The following is an 18,944-nucleotide window of genomic DNA, read 5'->3' on the forward strand; positions in this document are numbered from 1 at the left end:
CAAAGAATTATTCAGCCACTGATCCAAAGTCTCCACGCTCCTGTGTGAGAGCTGACAACAGGCAGTGACAGGAAAGATCGGACTGTGAGGGGAAAATATTGCTTCACACGTCGCTCCACACATCCTCCTCCACGTGTTACTATCTGAAATCCAGACGCAGTGGGGGATGATATCATAATCAGAACAGGGTGACCAGTTAAAATGAACTCTTGAGAAACGCATGTTGCTCCAAAGAAAATGGACTGAAATGTTTTTTCTTCAGGGGATGTTGTGCAACATGAGTAGCGATCCAGTATTTGTATTTCAGTCTGTTTGTTCGTATTCATTCACTGAGAAGCAAACACCTACAGGAGCTTCACATTTAAACAAAACATGCTTCCAGGCTACATATGATTCATGTTTCTCTAAACCTTGTAAACAACCTGCAGCACTGACCCCCTCTCATCTCTTCGGCAGTGCTCATCTTCCCGGCTGATTATTTCTTCTTCAGCGCGAGTAACTGAGCATTCGGCTTACAGCTGAACACGGAGAGAACTGACAGAGATGAGTCTATAGGTCAAATGAACATATACAAACACGGAGTGAAACACATCTCTGGAAATATGCGCTCGTATGACAGCACTGTTCGCCGCCATGGGCTAGAAAAAGTCATTTACACCTCGCGGCGAGATTTCCCACAAATGCAGATGCAACCATTGGCACTCTGAGTACGGTTTGGATCAGCCATATGTTTGTGTGGATGCTGCATAACATTAAAACTGCTCTTCACCTTTGACCTTCAGATCTCAGCCAAAGCACTGGTGAATAAGAGCTTTATCAAAATGTAATTGCTCTTTGACTAGAAACAGCAAAAAAACTGATAAACATGTAGTTTTCTTTTTCAAAATCTAGTTCTACTTTAATTATTTTATTTTGATTACAATCCCAACAAATAAAAGAAACGTGGAACATACGGAGGCAGTAAGTGGAGTGACCATTGATTCTGCATGACACGTTCATGGGATAATCTGGTTTCCGCTTTGGCTGGTGCGCAGATGGCCCTGGGAGGGGAAAATAAATGGGGACAGGCAGGCTATAGGGCTGGGGCGGATATTCACCCCTAGATAAGCCCTACTGTACCATGCGCCATGTCAACCAGCCGGTCTGTGCATCCCAATCTAGATACTCTCTGCTGACATCAGTGGCCATGGCAGAGAGAGAGAGAGAGACAGAGAGAGAGAGAGAAAGGCAGGATATCAACCAAGACTGTGTTTGCGTCTGTGGCTGGATATTTGCATGCACCGTCTGCAGCGGGTTGCAAAGATATGCAGATATTCTAGATTGAGTGCGAGCAGGTGGATAGTGATTAGTCCAAACATGACAGCTGCGACGTAACAAGCCGTGCCTTCTACCTTCCTCATCCATTATTGCCGTCATTAAGTGGCAGGCAGGCACCAGGGACGTTGAGTGTGTTGCAGATTCAACAGGAGCTCCTGCAGCCTGAGCCCATGCTGAGTGTTGAATGTTTGCCATGATTGCTTTTACATTTCCGTGTTCTGAAGCAGTTTGTTGAACTACGTTTGGCCCCCTGCCTGCATGCACTGTTTCAGATTAGATGTAATTAACGTCTCTTGCCCTCACGTGCCTCACGTTTGGCAGGGAACCTGTACTGAAGTGATCTCCTGCTCTGAATCTGTGCAACTGGGGGAGTGGACCACGAGCATTCATAAAAGCACAGATACATACTCTCACTGCGCTTTGCCTTAAACTGCAGAGGAAAAGACATAACGAGAAGTCTAAAAGAGAGAGCCACTGAAACAGAGGGAGAGAAATAGACAGAGAGAGACAGACAGACAGACAGAGAGAGGAAGGGAGGATTAACTTCTCATCCAGTCTTTGCTGTTGCATAGATTGTAAGTAGCTTATTGCACAAAGCACCCTGCATGTAACCGGTGCGTTTGCATGATTTGTTTTGGGAGTTTTTTTGTGTGTTGGACATCACTGACCTCATGCAGGCAACTAAGAGCTTTGGGCCTAAAATAGTCAGAGTGGAGAATCTGGCTTCCTCTGCACTTCTAAGAATGCATCCAAAGTTATAAAAGGGCAACAGGTTTACCTCTATACGAACGTTACTCTTTAATCCTTGATTTGAAATGGGTGCAGTCTCGTCTAAGTTTTGCTTTCATCGACATTATTTACCGTACAGACACACAGCTGTAGCAACAAATCTCTAGGCTATGCACGAAAAACCAGTATGAGGCTGTATATGAAATACATGATTTTAAACTTAAACTGGAGGTGGAACTGTGAGAGGGAAGATTGCACGTGAGGGTACGTCAATCTGGAACAAAGTCCCCAAAAAACAAACAAAAATTAGGCTTAAAACATTTCTGTTTGCCTCAGCTCTCCATTAAATTAAATTTGGGACTATTCATTCATATCAAGCACAGCACTGCATCTCTATTGTAAATCCTATTGTCCTGTTTAATTTATTTTATTCAAATGTAGCTTATTTCTATCTTCTATTTTATTTCACTCATTTTGAATCCGTTGCCTCGTTTCTGTCTTATCTTGACCCTCCAACATTTCCTTTTTATGTCTTTATATAAAGGATTTTGAATTACCATGTTGTTGAAGGTTGCTATACAAATAAACTGTAATTTCAAGGTCAAAGGTGGGTGTACAGGTGGATTTATATTTAAATAGCTCCTAACTGAAGGCTTTTTAATTTATGAATACTAAATCCTTCACTCCAGCTACAGAGAGCAGACCAACGAACATGTGGTCTCTGAGGACAACTGATTGGCTGAGAAAGATGCAGCCGAAACAAACAACGAAATGGACCCAGAGTGTGCGAGATACATTGCTATTGTAATTTTTATATATTTCATGCTGTTAAAAATGTCTGTTCCCCCCGCTATACACAGTAATATGGCACTTTCCCATGTGACCATGTGGAGATAAGTGATGACAAACATTCATATTCAGTTCTCTCTGTAGCTACAACAGCTCATTCTGATGCAGTCTCCATGTTCTCAGCAGAACGTTCAAATGGGGGGTGGGGGGGTTAGGCCCAGGTTTCTCATATGGTACTTTTCAAAGTAATATCAATATCACCGGTGTAGGCCACAGTGTGCCACCTGCAAAAAATCTCACTGCAGCATAGAAACTCACTGCATATGTGCAGAGGTGGAGGAGAGTGACTGCAGCGACAATGATGCTCCCCCAGTGATTGCACATACCTCCTCCTCACAGTTTAGTTTAATTTGGTTCCTTTCAGCATAGACAATACCTATAATCAAGTTTGGCATTTGGCACAAAGGGCACATAATTGTTTTTGTGTGTGTGAGTGTGTGAATGTGTATGTTGCTGTGTTGCTCTTACCTGGATACGACAAGGGGCAAAATTAACATTTTCAACATCCTCATTAGCAGCTCTCCCGGAAACTGGAAGTACTTCACCTCCTGCAAGTGGGAAGAGAAAAACACCTTGTTTCATAACTCAAAATTAAACAGTACAAGCTAATTACATTATGCGAGTATTTTGCTAGCTATTCCTGTTTGTGTTAGTGACATGTGTAGTGTAAAAGCACTGCACCAGATATCAGTTCCAACCAATCATGATCACAAACTGCAAATCTTGCCCACATACGACGATTCTTTTCTAAACCAGACCTTGAGAAGTCTGGCTGCTTTTGTGAGAGACAGTGAAACTCAAATCAAAAGATTTGTCAGGAAAAGAGGACGAAAAACATATTGAGAAATGGCTTTCAATTGACTTTTAGATTATCTTCCTCTTATATAAAGCACAAGCCTTGCTACATGAAAAAAAGGCTTGGGCCTGATGAAAAGCTATGAGACACAGAGACCTCTCGGGTCATCTGGCAGTGGCTCCCTGCTGTGAGCTTTAAGGTTGCTTTGTAGCTTTGATAGAGGAATTGAGAAAAGGTAATTCAAACAAACCTGACTAAGAGTCTAGCTATAGCCATGCTAGCAATTCTATGAAGCTGTACTTATGGCACAGCGGGGCTTTGAGCTAAATCCTAACATCAGCATGCTATTATTTTAGTGTGTTAGCATGCTAACATGTGCTAACATGTCTATTATGGAAAGCTAACTGATAATTGTTGAAATATTTCAGTCTGGACCAAAGTGGTGGCCTGACCAGTCCAACATACTGGAGTTTAAGGCAACCGAAACTGATTGGCTTACAAGACTTCTTCAGCTTTAAGTTCTCTGTTAGTTTCATCACGTGTGTTGCCTTTATTGTTCACCTGTGTTCGATCATGTGCGCCATGCTGCATTTTGCTGTTGCCTTTCCTTATTATATGTCCAGCACATGAGTAATAAACAGCAGTGGCCAATACTAAATATCTGATGTAGCTAATCACTGACAGAAACAAAGTAATTGACCATGATTGAGGCCATTTAACTTATTTAATGACCTTATTTGACTGTGGCTAAAAATAGAAATAGAAATCTAGAATATAAATCTGCATAATAAAACCTTGTTTTGTAATGTATTCGCTGCATGAAGTCATGAGGTCACAGAGGCTGCTATGTGGAGTTTCATCATGTTTCAATCCTGTGACCGTTGATTTGATTACACAATTACAGGAAAACAGGTTTCTACAATCCTCTGTCACACAGTATCAACCTACTACTGAAAACTACTGAAAACTGTAAATCTTGATACCTGCATCACCTTCTGTTTTCTTTGGCATTTTAACATATATTTTAGATGAACATACTATCAAAAGCCAGTAGATTACTTTTTGATTAATTTCCTACTCTCCTGGCCACTGGTTTCAGTTTATGTACGGCATAACAAACAGCTGGAAGAGGTCTCCTTGACATGGCTTCACACAGGTAGTAAAAATCAGGTTATTATAGCTTAACGATGTTATTGTGATTAGAAGAAGTTTGAGCTATTCTTACTCTTGTGTTTAAGTGCTTATGTTAAAATCCATCATCTGGGAATAGTAAGATACTGTATGTCAACCTTGGCAAAGTAAAAGAAATGATATTGTCTGTCGCACAGTGACCATATTTCTCTTCTTGATTTACCTTGTGGGTTTTAAGTTTGTATATTGCCAAGCAACAATAAGAAAAGCATATTTCATTTCAAGACTCTGCAAGTGGATTTTTGATGTTAATCTAAACCATTCACATTTTGTGGGTTATGAATAGAGAAACAACTGGAACGGCAGCTGAAAAGAGCCCTCCACTGATTCAGCATTGTACACCTACAGTATAATATTGTGAGGCTCGTGATGGACAGTAAAAAGGTATCAGATTTGATGCAACAGAACCACAGATTGCCTTTTTTATTCAACGCATTCTTTCTTGCTTTTCTAAACCCAGCGACTACATCGCACACAATGCAACATGAAAGCTGACGGATTTAGGTTTGGTAATTTTCGTAGCTTCAAGCAGAGATGAAGAGCAGGCTACAGAGGTCTGGTAAGCTTGCATCTTTCAAACTATACACCCCCAGATTTTCTTTTCATGTCCGTACTTGTAGTCTTAAGCTCCAAAAGACACTGATTTAAGTGATATCACAATATATCAGACTGTTGCTCTGTCTGGAGGCACAGAAAGCTTTATACAGCTTATTCAAAATCTTTTAGAATTCCCTGAACAACAGGAAATATTTGAACCCCCAACAGAATAAGTTTAATATCTCAGGGTCTTGTTCACAGGTGATGTAAGACGGAGTGTGAGATTATTCTACGATAAGAGGTGGGCTGATGTGTCTGCTCTGCCCTCTACTCTGAATGTAGCAGTCAATTTACATTCTAGCCCTCACCTAGGGTCATACTCCTGGGATAAAAAAGAAGAAGAAAGAAAGCAATTAGCTTTTTTCCACTGCAGCTCGGCTCAACTCTCTCTCAACATCTTTTTTTTGGTTTTCCATTGGGCAAAAGTTGAGGCGAGTACCTGGTACTTATTTTGGTATCACATCTGGCGACCTGAAAACACTAGAGACTCACTATGCTTCATCATCAATGTGAAAAACGGGATGTTCTGATTTTTAAACGGCCAAGTGACTGCACACCATGTTACATTTAGTTATTGTACTATACTTTTAGTATGGCAACAACTACAACTCATACTCCTCTGCATTTAAAGAAATCAACCAAGGAGGTTTGGATGTGGACCTAACTTGGCTAGGTTTAGGAAAAGATAGGTACTTCCTTAAAGATAGAGGACCTTTGTTGTCATGGTTACAATAACAAACACATGGTGAAGGTTGTCACTTCCTCTTTTGCTCCAGTCATAATTAATGTGACTGGAGCTGGAGATTGCCTAACAAAATGCAATTGTGGGTCATTATAAGCTACTGGCACTGATTTACAGTAGGACAGTCTCCCTGACTCGTTCCTCTCAGCTATAATGAGAGTTTTAGCGTCTTTTAGCTCATTGTTTTGGTTTTCTGGTGAAATATTAAATTTGTCAGGTGGTCAGAAAAAATGATAAATGGATGCAACAGTTGTTGAAGGAGCTATTTGTTTGTTTTGCTATTGCATTACATGACCAGCGTTAGCATCAAAGGCTTTACCTACCAGTCTTGCCAAGAGCTTCAGCTATTGATGCATTTAGCAGACAAGAGGTAATAACACGCCCTCTGAGAAGCGCTACCTCTTCAGGGCAGACTAGACGATACAGTGACTCGGTATCAGAAAGTGATGAGATGGTCCAGCTGGACCAGAGCTAGCTGGTTAGCATGCTAACTTAAATTGAAGAAAAGAAGCTATAGAAATAGAGGCCAAACAAGAGTTAACACTGGCATTGCTTCCCACCACTAGAGACAGCTCTTAGTAAGTAAATGAATGAAGTTTGATGAAGAACTGGCAACGTTTCTTCTAGACTTATAAGTAAACAGCTGTTAATGCTGATATAGCAATAACAAATCCCACAAATAGCTCCTTTAGCACATTCACAAAAACAACCTTAAAAGCTGATAATACCGTATGTCTATACAAACTCAATTAATGAAGGTTTGTAAATCTAATAATGAGAAATAAATAATAAATTGAATGAAAAGTATGAAATGCAGTAAGAATCTGAAGTTAAAGAGTGAATGCAAAGTGAATGGGTGGGTGCACAGTCCCCTGTTAGTGACAAGCAATTTAAAACACGCTATTATATTATGATAATAGTAAGCAATAAGCGGAAAGAGCCAGTGGAAAAACAAAACAAAGTAAAGAGTTGGACATGAAAAAAAAAAAAAAAAAATCAAATTTAAGTACAGCACATCTGTGCAGTGCAGATGTTGGAGCAATAAAAGCTCTTTTGCTTCTGTTTTTGAGTGAGGGCACTTTTAGGCTAAATGGCTAAGTGTGTGTGTGTGTGTGTGTGCATGTTTGGGGGGGGTGGCCTCTGGGTACTTTAGTATGTTGTGTGTTGTATTTAATTTTGTGAACATAGCATTCAGAGTGTGTCTGTGCATGTGTGTTTGTATTGTCTATGTGCATGAAGGATAAACACATCTGTCTCTCACATCTGCTGACAGTGGTAGACATTTGGTACGCACGCACGCACGCACACACTACCACATGCTGGTATATGCACACTGCATACCATTTATGTACAATTATCCATGTGAAAGCAGCAAGACACATTTGAGACACTGATGATGATGAACTAACAAAGCGCCTGTCTGGACGGTGACTGAAAAATAACCTTTGGTCTGTTAGCGCAGCAGGGACACTGGCCACCACACATATCTGACACTACTCAATGCAATGTGTTGTAATTTACTTTTAGACATTTCTTTCTGTCTGACATTGCTTTTCATGACAATATCATTTAAAAACCATTGATTTTACTTTAAATTTTGTTCTTCTTATGCTTTTTAATTTTCTTAACTTCATTTCATTTAGTCTGCAGTTTCACTCATAACACATTTATTCTGGGACCTTTAATTATTTGTTTTGAAATAATTGACATACATCATCATTTCTTCTTGTAAAAGGATGAAGGATGAAAATATATATTTTTTGATGGGCCTGAGCTGAAAGCCAGAAGTTGCAAATATACTTATGTTGCAGTGTGTATCCCGCTCAGTTGTGTTGATCACAAACTACAAATCATACGGTGCAATCAGTCTCTGTCTATAAAAGTAAAAAGAAATATCTAGACCCTCAACCATTGCACTTCTTGATCATTTGTTCATGAAAGGAACACACACACACACACACACACACACACACACACACACACACACACACACACCTGCACTCTAAATTCTTGTTTTCACCTTGTAATCATGAATGCAGTGGGAGCTTAACTGTCCTCACCTTTGCCTTCACCTTCACCCTGCCAGCTGCCACAGTCACAGTCAAATCCACCACCATGCTCCTCGCGACACCAAATGCTTTTTCCATTGTGACACAAACCGCAGAGCGCTTCCACACACAACTGAATTATTCTGCTCTTTTCAAGGGATTGAAATCCTCTCAGTGTATGACCTATAATTTAAAAAAAAAAAACTATTTCGGAAGCCACTCAGTGTTGTGTTGATTCCTTTAAGGAGTGGCTCTCCGTAGGCAGCTTATACACTTCTGTTTCTCCTGCTGAGGAGGTAAAAACCATCCTGGCAGGCTCAGCGTGGGCAGATTGTCCAGCCTGTTGACCACAGGCCCCGATTCATGTTTGTGAGAGGGACACGGAAATGAGCTTTGCTTCCCCTTTAAAAACCACACTCCCTAATCTGTGTTATCACAATACTTTTCATTGTTTTCAACCCGCAGTCACTGGCAGAGACAAAGGAACTAGAGCTAGCAACTGCTGATTATTTAGCTCTGTCAATATACTTACATATACAGTATACATAGGCTTTGTTAATGTTAAGTCTGAAGCACCAAAAAATCAAGTCAGATCATACTCTTGATCTGAAGGCTCCTTCCTGACCCTGGAAAATTTAGTATGATTAAATTCTTAACTCAAGGTCCACTTACTAAACCTCTCCAGCTCTCAGCTGTCAGTGAGGGACCTGTTGTGTTGTCAGAGTCGTGGCTCTGTGGAGGGTAACGTCAGACCAGTCAGTCCAGCACCGCTTTGGCTCAGACTCAAGATGATCTCTTATCATTAGAGTCTAATCAGGTCAAAACTACAAAATAACAATTTGTCCAATACTTTATAACTTAATTTATGTTTCACGAATGACTAAGTAGCACATGTTAGCATATAGCTCATATGCTTAACTAGCAAGTGAACACTGTAAACACTCTACTAAACATCATCATGTCAGAATTGTTATTGAGTATGTTAGCATTTTACCATTTAGCTCCTTGCTAGCAGGACTTGTGACTTTTTATGTATTTTCATTGAGGTAAGAAGAGAATATCTCCATGGCTGTGACTTTGGTCCCGCGGGTTTCAGGATCATTTCCTTTGTTTACATCAAATCCCCTGATCTCATTGACAAAATGAGGCCAGACACAGAAGCTGCGAGAGCGTCTCAGTGTGTCTCCTTTCTTATAAAGGCCGTGAGCAAGCTCCCTCACGCCAATTGCATTAAATGAACAGATATCAAATTTCAAAAAGCAAACACACATTTGCTAGCGGTGACGTGTTTATGATGTACTTCGTTCTCATTTTTATATTCTGCTGCCGGTGTGTGAATGTCCCGAACGGTGCCAGGACACGCAAATATGAACTGACATGAGTCATTTTGCCTGTTCATTGTGATGAATTCAGCTCACTAGCTCCTAGTGAATATAGGGGAATACACATGCATTTACCAGCACGTACTTCCACTGGAACATGCGTCTGCACGTATCACCTGCAGTATCTGAACCGGACCATGTGGAAGGATGAAGTGATTTAGCCTTTTTTTTTTTTTTTATCACCAAGCTGACACTGTGCTGTGCGACTAGGATTCTCCACTTACATTATTACGAGTTTGCTCACATGCTCGCAGAGCTCTTTCAGGAGATGTGTGCTCCATATAAAACAGACGGCCGCTACTGTTATCTTACGCAACACGTGGATCAAAACAAAATCACCAGGAAGCCACACACCTGACATTCCCCTGTCTCTTGCTGGAAATTCTTTTGACACCATGTTCATGCTCAAACATTATTATATTGTCACACATCTTGCATCATACATGTAAAAAAGCACATAGACCCCCCACCCCATCATCCACGTTTTTTTTCTGTTCTGTTTCAGCCAACCTTATTACTATAGCTTTTCAGCCTTGACGTACGCTCTCTCTGCAATTCCAGCTCATAATTACTGGAACAATCGATAGAACAATCTTTTTTTTCCATTACTCTGACAGTAATTTAAGCTATTACCAAAGCAAAATGGTTAGAGGAATAATCATGCAGTTGCCTTAGCAGCCTCTTAGCATTTTACTGATTTTCCAACTATGTTTTTAATTCCACTTCCCATTCAGTCTTGTGTGAATTATATAAGTGATGTCTCGGTGAGTGATTGACAACTAATCTCCCCGCTGGCAATCCCTTTCCATGGATACGAGTCTAGCTCAGAGGCTGTATAGGCAATGAGGTACTGATTCACATTTTTAAAAAAGCTTGCCCCTGGGGAAGTATTTTGCCATTACTATATGCACATTGTAGCAGACAAACTGGCATTTGGATGAGTTTGAACTTGCTATCGTCTTTGTTTTTCTCGTCATAAACCGGCGACCCTTCAGGCCTCTTAACGCTGTTTCTTTGACAGCCTTTTGTGACCTGACTGTGAGCAGTGTGAAGAACCTGCAGTGTCAGTCACTTAGGTGAAACTGAACCTTGCGTCCCTCTCCTTATTCCTTATTCCCAATCTGTCAGAAGCACAATCCACTGTTCATTACATCGCCCCCTCGTTCACTTTAATGGTCCTACTTGATTGCGGTGATGAAAACTATATTTTGGTAGATGGTGGTAGTTTAGTGAAAATATCTTATTTAAAGTGAACGTGTGTGTGGGCCACTGTGTGTACTGTGTGCTCATCCCATTGTGGGGACTTCTCTGCCATCTGGCGACAAAAATCAGGTCCAGTTAATGATTAATTTGGAAGGTTAAGATTTGGCTTTAAGGTTAAATAAGAATCATGACCAAGTTACGGTCAGTGTAAAGGTTGGGCTTTGGCATGTTAGCTGTTAAAGCTAAGCCTCCGGGGACTGAATGTGAATCGATACCATGTCCTCACAGAGATAGCAGTCCATGTTTGAGTGTGTGTGATAATGTCAGCGTGAAGCGCAGGGAGTGGAGGTAAAGAGGGAACAAGGAACTGAATAATCTCTTGTATTGGGAGTTGTGGTGTTTGAATCCATCTTTACATTTAAGAGGGATACTTGAGGGGGGTGAGATAAGTCGGGCAGGGCGGGTGGGCTGGTGGGAGAGTGTGCGTGTGGGGGAGGGGGCATTTTAACCAACTGACCTGCTCGGAGAGCTGCTTGCCTCTGAGAAAGAAGCCCAGCAGGCAGCCAATGACCACGGCCAGCACAGACAGGATGAGCAGTCCGTTCTGCTTGCAGACATTCTTCACCCGCCCCCAAACTTCATCCAGAGCCACCGCCATCCTCCTCCACTACCTCCTCCTCCTCCTCCTGCTTGTCCTGGTCCTGACTGCAACTTTGCAACCCCCCCTCTCAGAGAAAAGCTCCCCTTCTACCACCTATTCAGCCATATAGAAGCAGCACAGAGCCAACAGCCGCCGCCGCACTGGAAGAGATAGCAGACCGTGGACGCAGCAGGTGAAACAGGATAGATGGCTGCAGACTGATGCAGGAGCAGGTGGGATTGTGAGAGAAGAAACGGCCCAGAAAGAAAAAGATTAAAGAAAGGAGGAAGAAAAAAAAAAAGTTGGGATTTAGTTAACGGAGGGGGGTGAAAAGTAAAATTAAAGAGGTAGTCGTCCAAAAATAAAGCACTTCAGGAGTTTCTGTTTTCCTCCTCTGACCTGCTTCCTTGGTTATTCCACGAGACTGTGAGCATCACACCGACACACTCTCTATCTCTGTCATTCTGTCAGTCACCTCCCTCCCTGTCTCTCTGCCCCCCCCCCCCCCCCCCCCAATACGTTCCCCCCAGTGTCCAGCAGGGGGCTCTGCGACAGCTGGCAGTATTGTCATCAGGGTTAATACTAAGATCCTATTAGGCTGTGCTGCACGACTCAGATCTAAGGCTGGATTAGAGAGCTCTCTGAACAATTGGACAGTGGATTGTTCCAGACCAACAAAAAGAGAGAAAAAAAAAAAAAAATTACACAAGTGACATGAGGTAAATAACGGCACAAAACAAAAACAGGGGCCTCACAGTCCTGGTGGGTTGTTACACATCACAGAGGTACAGTAAACATGATCGAACATGACGATGACAGACACAACTGAAGGTAAAATTACAGATGTGGTCACAGGCAAGGGACATGATGAGTGTTAAAAATAAACAGAACATATAATATGTTAGCGGGCCACGGGGGCCTAACCGCCGCAGACATGGGTTCGAGTCCGACCCACGGCCCTTTGCTGCATTTCATACTCTCTCTCTCTCTCTCTCTCTCACGGAGATGTGTATTCATGGACATAATGTTTAAAATAAAGTCCCGTATGTAATTAACTTTGGAGTTGTCTTATTTTAGTAGAGGCTGACCGCACACCTCCAGTGCCTGAACCAAGGTAACATGTCCTGGACTAGTTCACTGAACACACAGCGACGCAATTCATAAAGAGTTAGTGGAATGAGCGACATTTATAATTACTACATTGAGCCATTGACGAGAATTGACATTACGGTAAGTTGTTCACACAACACATTACAATCAATCACAATACTGCTCATCCATGACGCCAAGTTGGATCTGCCCACACATGGCATATACGGTAGACGCTCATGTGTAGCGTATGAACTGACAGTAAACATATCAAATGTGCAGTATGGAGGAAAATTTTACTCCTAAAGTGTAAATATATTGCACTGTACGTTCAGAGCTATAATGCTAACTGCTAACTAACCAGCTAACTCCAATCACCAGCATCACCTCTCGCTCACTCTCTTGCCCGCTAATCACACAACCTACGTACTGAACTTTTCCTGGAAGAAGCTACGATACTTGTCTAACAATATTCTGTCTCAGACTTCTCAAGCTTTCGTCATCTTGCACAGTGATGACGAATCAGTGTAATTTGCTCGTTTACTTGCCACTGCTGCTTCTTGAAGCTTAACAAGCTCCACACACGTCTGTGCATGTGCACAATGCTGCAATATAATGAGCTGAATCAAGGACAGCGCACATTACGTGCAGGGTGGCTAGTCACTTGTCAGATCCCAGGATTATCCTCAACACGCATGCACAAACCTCCACGAAAGGCTGCTATCCTCTCCGCTTGACAAGCTTCAACTTTTGTCAATGGGACACGGTCACTCCCGCGAAAATGACAGAAACGAATCAGATACAACGGCTGCAAGTCAAGTCAATACCCTGCTGCCGCCACGAGTGAGCGGTAAATTAATGATGAGTCTTTGTTTGTAGCATCACAGACAATGATTTCTTTTAAATGCCAAGAAAAACCAACGTGAGTACGTGTTTTACCACTTAAACAACATATCATAAAGCAGGACAACTCAAAAGAGATCCTTTTGTAATTTAGCTCTTATACATTTTATACTGTAGAAAGTGAAAATCGAGGATATAATGGAGTAAATGCAAAGGAAAGGAAATGCAAGGAGATGCAGAAGAAATTTAATTTAATCGACAGCAGTTCAAAAACATCAAATAGATTACAGGCTGGCGCAGGCTCCACCCCTGGCATCATTACAGTCGCTGGCTGAAAGATGTGCTATGTTTCCAGTTCGCATGCCAGATGCTGTAACGTTACAAGTTCTTCTTCTTCTGATGTTTTTTGGCGGTTGGCAAACAGCTTTTTGGTGCATTATCACACTGCAGAAACGTGCCTTGCAAACCCCCAAGCTGTTGCACATGTAAAGAAGTGTTAGTAGAGCTGTACAAGGACGAGTGGCCGATGAACTGGGAACGACTTGTGAAGAAAATGCTTCTTACTCCGTTTCACAGACACTCACAGAAACTAATCATTACCTAATGACTCAGTAATATCTCCCAGCTTGTTCTCTAGTATCTTGTCATTATCTAGTATAGTCCTTGATTCATGTTATTCAGGAGCTGTTCTTTTGAATAAATCAGAACCAAATGTGTACAAAGACAAACAAATTAAGCTTTAAGAACATAGAGAGGTGTGAAGAGCTCTGATACGGTTAACTGACTGATATTTATTTTACACATGAATGAATAAGTAGGCCTAATTAAATAATGCAGTGATATCTGAAAATCGCACACAGAGATGTTTGTACAGTATAAGGAAGCATTTAGGAGTTCATTTAAAATGACAACATCCACTTAACAAGTCCCTGAGGTTTCACGCATTAACAAAAGGAGCACGCTGCAGTTACTTGGGAAACATCATTCAGAGCATGTCCTGCAGCAAGATTATTGACAGATCAGATAGATTCCAGGCGCCACCCCCATCAGATCTCCCTTAATTAGCTTCATTCCTCAAACACGCACTTGCTGTGAACCCTTTGGTCTCCCTGCCGTATCCAGGAAAATCATCTCCCGCCCTGAGATTCATCTGTACACTCCCTATAAAATTTGAAATAATATTTTTGAATATTCTGTGAAGACTCTTACCCTCTAGAAGTAGAGATATAAACAGGCTGCGTTCAGAGTGAATACAAATGGATTTTTTTTTTACCTGAGAAGCGCAGTGAGATTGAATCTGATGAGGGCTATTGTGAAAATGAAAGTGTCACCGCTATATGCCGCAGCCTGTCACTGCTGGAGAGCCGGTCAGTGTCAGCTGGATTTAATGAGTCTACAAATCACTGGAAAGGAAAATAAATAATTGTCTTTCTGTCTTGGTGGAATGGTTTGGCTTTTCCTTTCTCCTGTTTTGTATTTTTTCCTCAATCATTCTTCTTTATCGCCTCATTTTAATACTAAAGCCCGTTACTGCACAAGGCAAAAATGTGAAATGATTGTCCTTTTAACAAGCTGCATGCATTGTACTAGCACAGTCCAATTATGAAGCCTGCCACAAGAAACACGGCTGTGTTTTAGCTGACCCTTTTACCCTTTCGTTGCCTTCAAGATTAGAATAATGACTCACAATTAAGTTAATGCCAGCTCACATAATGAGTGCGTGTATTCTCATCTACTGTATAAACACATTTCCAGCTGTTAAAGGTGATAATTTGTGAGAAATAGTGTCCCCTTTCTGCAAGACAGACATATGTCTTATATGTCTCTCACTATTTCTTAGCAAATGTTTAGCAAACGTAACTTTCAGCTAATTTCTCAGGTACCAAGTTTCGCAGAGTGTAAAACTTCCCCAAATCAAAGAGCAGGGCAGAGAAGCTCCAGACATCTACACCCTATAGCATTAGGGACGGGCTAGCTCACAGTGGATGTGCTAGTCTTAATCCATTCCTTACACTTGCTCTTATATTTTTGATTTCAGAAAAGGCTAGAAAAAGACATCACCCTCCGAAATCTTGATCCACCATGTATCGATCTTACTGGCTGCAGAGGGGTTTAAACGCTCCGTTGATCTAGAAATACATAGTGTGCTATTCATCTTTCAGACTGTCAGAACGCAGGGAGTCGTGTAAAACCTGCAAAGATCATTACGACTCAAACGCAACTAAAAGCAGTTTAATTAAAAAAAAAAAGAAAAAGAAAGAAATTGAAGAAGGTTAATCATTTCTCCATTGTTCCCTGAGCTTTTTCTGAGAACATCAAGAGCAACATAAGAACTAGCGGTCAGCTGGGATGAAATGTGCAGGGGATGACTAAACCAGTGTTGTGATGTAATGATTGATAATGAAGTTTTAGAAATGCTATTTTCACGTCCAGTGATAGGGGTTTATTTCTTCCTTCTGGAGAGGAATATTAAAGTATTAAAAATGCACTGGTTCTAATTTGAAATGAGACACTGCCCTCTCTCCTCGTTCTGTGACTTCCCATTGTACAAATTAAAGGCTGAATGATAAAGATGACGTTGGAAGTTCTTGCAACAAAACATCAGATATGACAAATGCACTCTATATTTGTCTGTAGCTGCTTAATGCTCAACAAACATTGATAAACTGCCCACAGAGCAAAAAGCCTGCAGCATGGCTTATTGAAAGCCTTGAAACCTCACTTGTAATGTACAGAATGTTATGTGCTAAACATGTCCTGGAATAGCTTCCTAGATGTGTCTCAGAAACACTGGGAACATAATGTACAGGGCGTTCTGCAAACACATACGAATATATTGGCTCCATATAAACAGGAATAATATAGATGTAATGGCTACAGGTGGTTAAATAATAAATACAGGTTCTTTTGGGTTGTAATAGAAACATCGACAGCACTTAGCAATTTAGCCAAATTTGAATACACTGAGTCATCAAAAACAATTTCAATTAAGTTTTTATCAACTGATTTTACTTTAAAGTAAAGGAGGTGCTATATTTATGTGCCAGGTTGAAGTCAGTGAGGTGGTCAGGGTGGAAGCTGGCCAGTGCTGAAAGGTAACCATGAAATGTTTAATAATCCTGTATTTGCTATGAGCAGATATTGAAAAGCAGGATTAGATCATTTAGAGAAAAACATCCCGTAACATCATTTGGCCGCTTGCCAGATATGTTAATTAACACTATTTCCTCATTACAGTGAAAAAAATAAAACACAGTCTGGTCGGCATCGTGTTCTCTCTTACGTGGATTTGCTGTTGCAAATTAGTTGTTTATGATAAAAGTAATTTGTAGGATACGTGGTTGTAAAAGAAAAAAAAGAAAGTAGTCATTCGTGTCCTTTCTGTCCGTTACACCCTGTGTTAGGGGCAAAGCAGGAAGCAAAGCAGGTGCTGACAACCTCGCATGAATAGAGTGCTGGTTATATTATTAGAAACTGTAATCTGATCACAATTACTTTTCCAACTTTCCTACTTCTTCTTTGTTGCTGCTGCAGTTGAGTTGTAAATAATCATAATTTGTAGGAAGCTGGGTTGAAATGGAAGAAAAACATAAAAAGAAAAACTAATGGGGAAAAAATGAAAGATGAGAGAGCGGTACTTGGAGAGGAAAAGTGTCAGGAGATTGAAAATGGGCACAAGTAAATACATTTTTAAAGTTATAAAAGACAAGAAAGAAAAAGTATTCTTGGATATGTAACCGAGGCAACAGCTGCAAACCGGCTGAGTTCACAACCCGAGCCCCAGATCTCACCTACAGGTCTGACACATGCCTGTGCACCCCGACCTCAGACCACCATCTCCCTGATTACAGCGAAGTCCCGCACAATGGAAACGGTTTATTTCATTTCCATTAACAACAATGGCCCACGTGTGACACATGCGGGGGGGGGGGGGGGGGGACCAGAGGCTCTCCTGTTATGTTAACATAACAAGCTTTCGCATGATGGATGATATTACTCTAATTGTAATCCTAGATGCCACATCTGTTGTGAGGCTGCTGCGTAATCCCCGAGTGACTGCAGCGAAAGACGTGGACTGGGACGCAGGCGCGCCCCTGCGTGAATCCACTGTAGTCTGAAATGTTAATTGCTAATGCCATTTCTGTGACCTGCAGAAAATGTCACTTGAAAAAATTTTGTCAAAAATCAGGGAAATAAAAGAAAGGTTATTCACTGTGCCTGGCTTGAGCAGTGCTCCCTGTGGGAGATGAAGTCTCTGCAGCAGCTGACACGGACACGGGGAACTAACTCAATATCAAAGTGGTGTAAGAAGAATTTACAAGGCACAAATAAGCTCAAAGGATAGTAGGCTGGATATTGATGGATGGATCCAGTGTGTTATCGTGCCCTTTAGCTCTATGTCAGAAAACAGAATATCAATGAAGAGCAATTGAGTTGAGTTGCTGGGCTCAGTCTCGGCAATTGTCATAAGATGCCGAAATGGATCTGTTGTGCGCTCTCTCACGATCTGTTCCAGACTGTCGGAGGGAGGTTCTGCTGACATGCAAAGTGAAGCACAGCTACTTAGGTTGTAGAAAAAAAAGCAGGTTCCTCCTAAAGTCCTGGACAGAAATCCGATCCCTGAATGTTCACCGTAAGATTTCAGCTGTCATCAGGGAAAGGTGTTACATCTCAAAACTGTAAATCTTGTTGGATTCTCATGCACTTTTCTTTCTGGCAAATGATTTAAAACCTTGCGAATGAAAATCAGTGTCAATGTGAAAAATGTATTTTAGACAGACCAATGCAGCTGACTGTTCTGACACAACGACACTGTGAACAAAGAGCGCACAATACATCCGAGCAGCAGCTTCTCGTTCTTAGCTGAGCCCACCATCGCTTTCAGTGGCAGCAGGTCACATCAGCTGTTTCTGATTGATTCGACTTCTGTGAAGAACTCGGCAGCAGGTGAAAATCAAACTTGTTTGTCGTAGGCGTGTCTGTGACTTTACTCAGGAAGAACGTCCACTTTGTAACACAACTTTACCACCACCACGAGTTTCATGAGTCACATTCTCCCAGTTAAACTTTGATCCGTGTTTTATAAATAATTTAAGCTTTTCACCAAGTAAACAGCGTGAACAGCTGTTAAAACTAACGCTGTCCAGACACTTGACACACTGCACATTTTCTACAGCGTTATGCACTACACTCATACCCATGGAATACCAATTGAGGGTGTAACTGAGGAGTTATTTTGACATTTACAAAACAGCTAGAGCCGAGAGACGTCATTAAGGTTTAGACAGATGCATTATTCCCAGGTAGTGTAAAATACATAGAGGAATTCTGTTTACACGGTGCATAACATTATAAAACAGACAGAAGTAAAACGCCAATTAGTGTCAGAAGAAGTAAACATGTATCAGGCGGTGCAGGGATTTGCAGTGTTGTTGTGATGGTTGCCCTGCAGCATGAGCGTGCCCAGAGGTGGTTAGCATTATCTGTCATGTATCTAGAGTGCAGTGATGGAGGGTGT

General features: G+C 41.4%; 1 protein-coding gene across 2 annotated transcripts in view; it reads right to left on the bottom strand.

The window, feature by feature from the left end:
• slc1a7a (solute carrier family 1 member 7a) overlaps positions 1–12,996 on the bottom strand; it is a 36,410-nt gene extending 23,414 nt beyond the window's left edge. The window contains exons 1-2 of one of the 2 annotated variants that reach the window (XM_056391178.1): positions 11,372–12,996; positions 3,364–3,443 (exon numbers count right to left, since the gene is read on the bottom strand). In XM_056391178.1, coding sequence (XP_056247153.1) covers positions 3,364–3,443; positions 11,372–11,512 — 221 coding nt within the window. In that variant the 5' untranslated portion in view covers positions 11,513–12,996. Of the gene's footprint in view, positions 1–3,363; positions 3,444–8,281; positions 9,386–11,371 lie in introns of those variants that run through there. The other variant, XM_056391179.1, reaches the window with a different exon arrangement.
• Positions 12,997–18,944: the final 5,948 nt, after the last annotated feature.

This window comes from Seriola aureovittata, chromosome 12 (assembly GCF_021018895.1).
Source record: "Seriola aureovittata isolate HTS-2021-v1 ecotype China chromosome 12, ASM2101889v1, whole genome shotgun sequence".
Lineage (NCBI taxonomy): Eukaryota > Metazoa > Chordata > Actinopteri > Carangiformes > Carangidae > Seriola > Seriola aureovittata.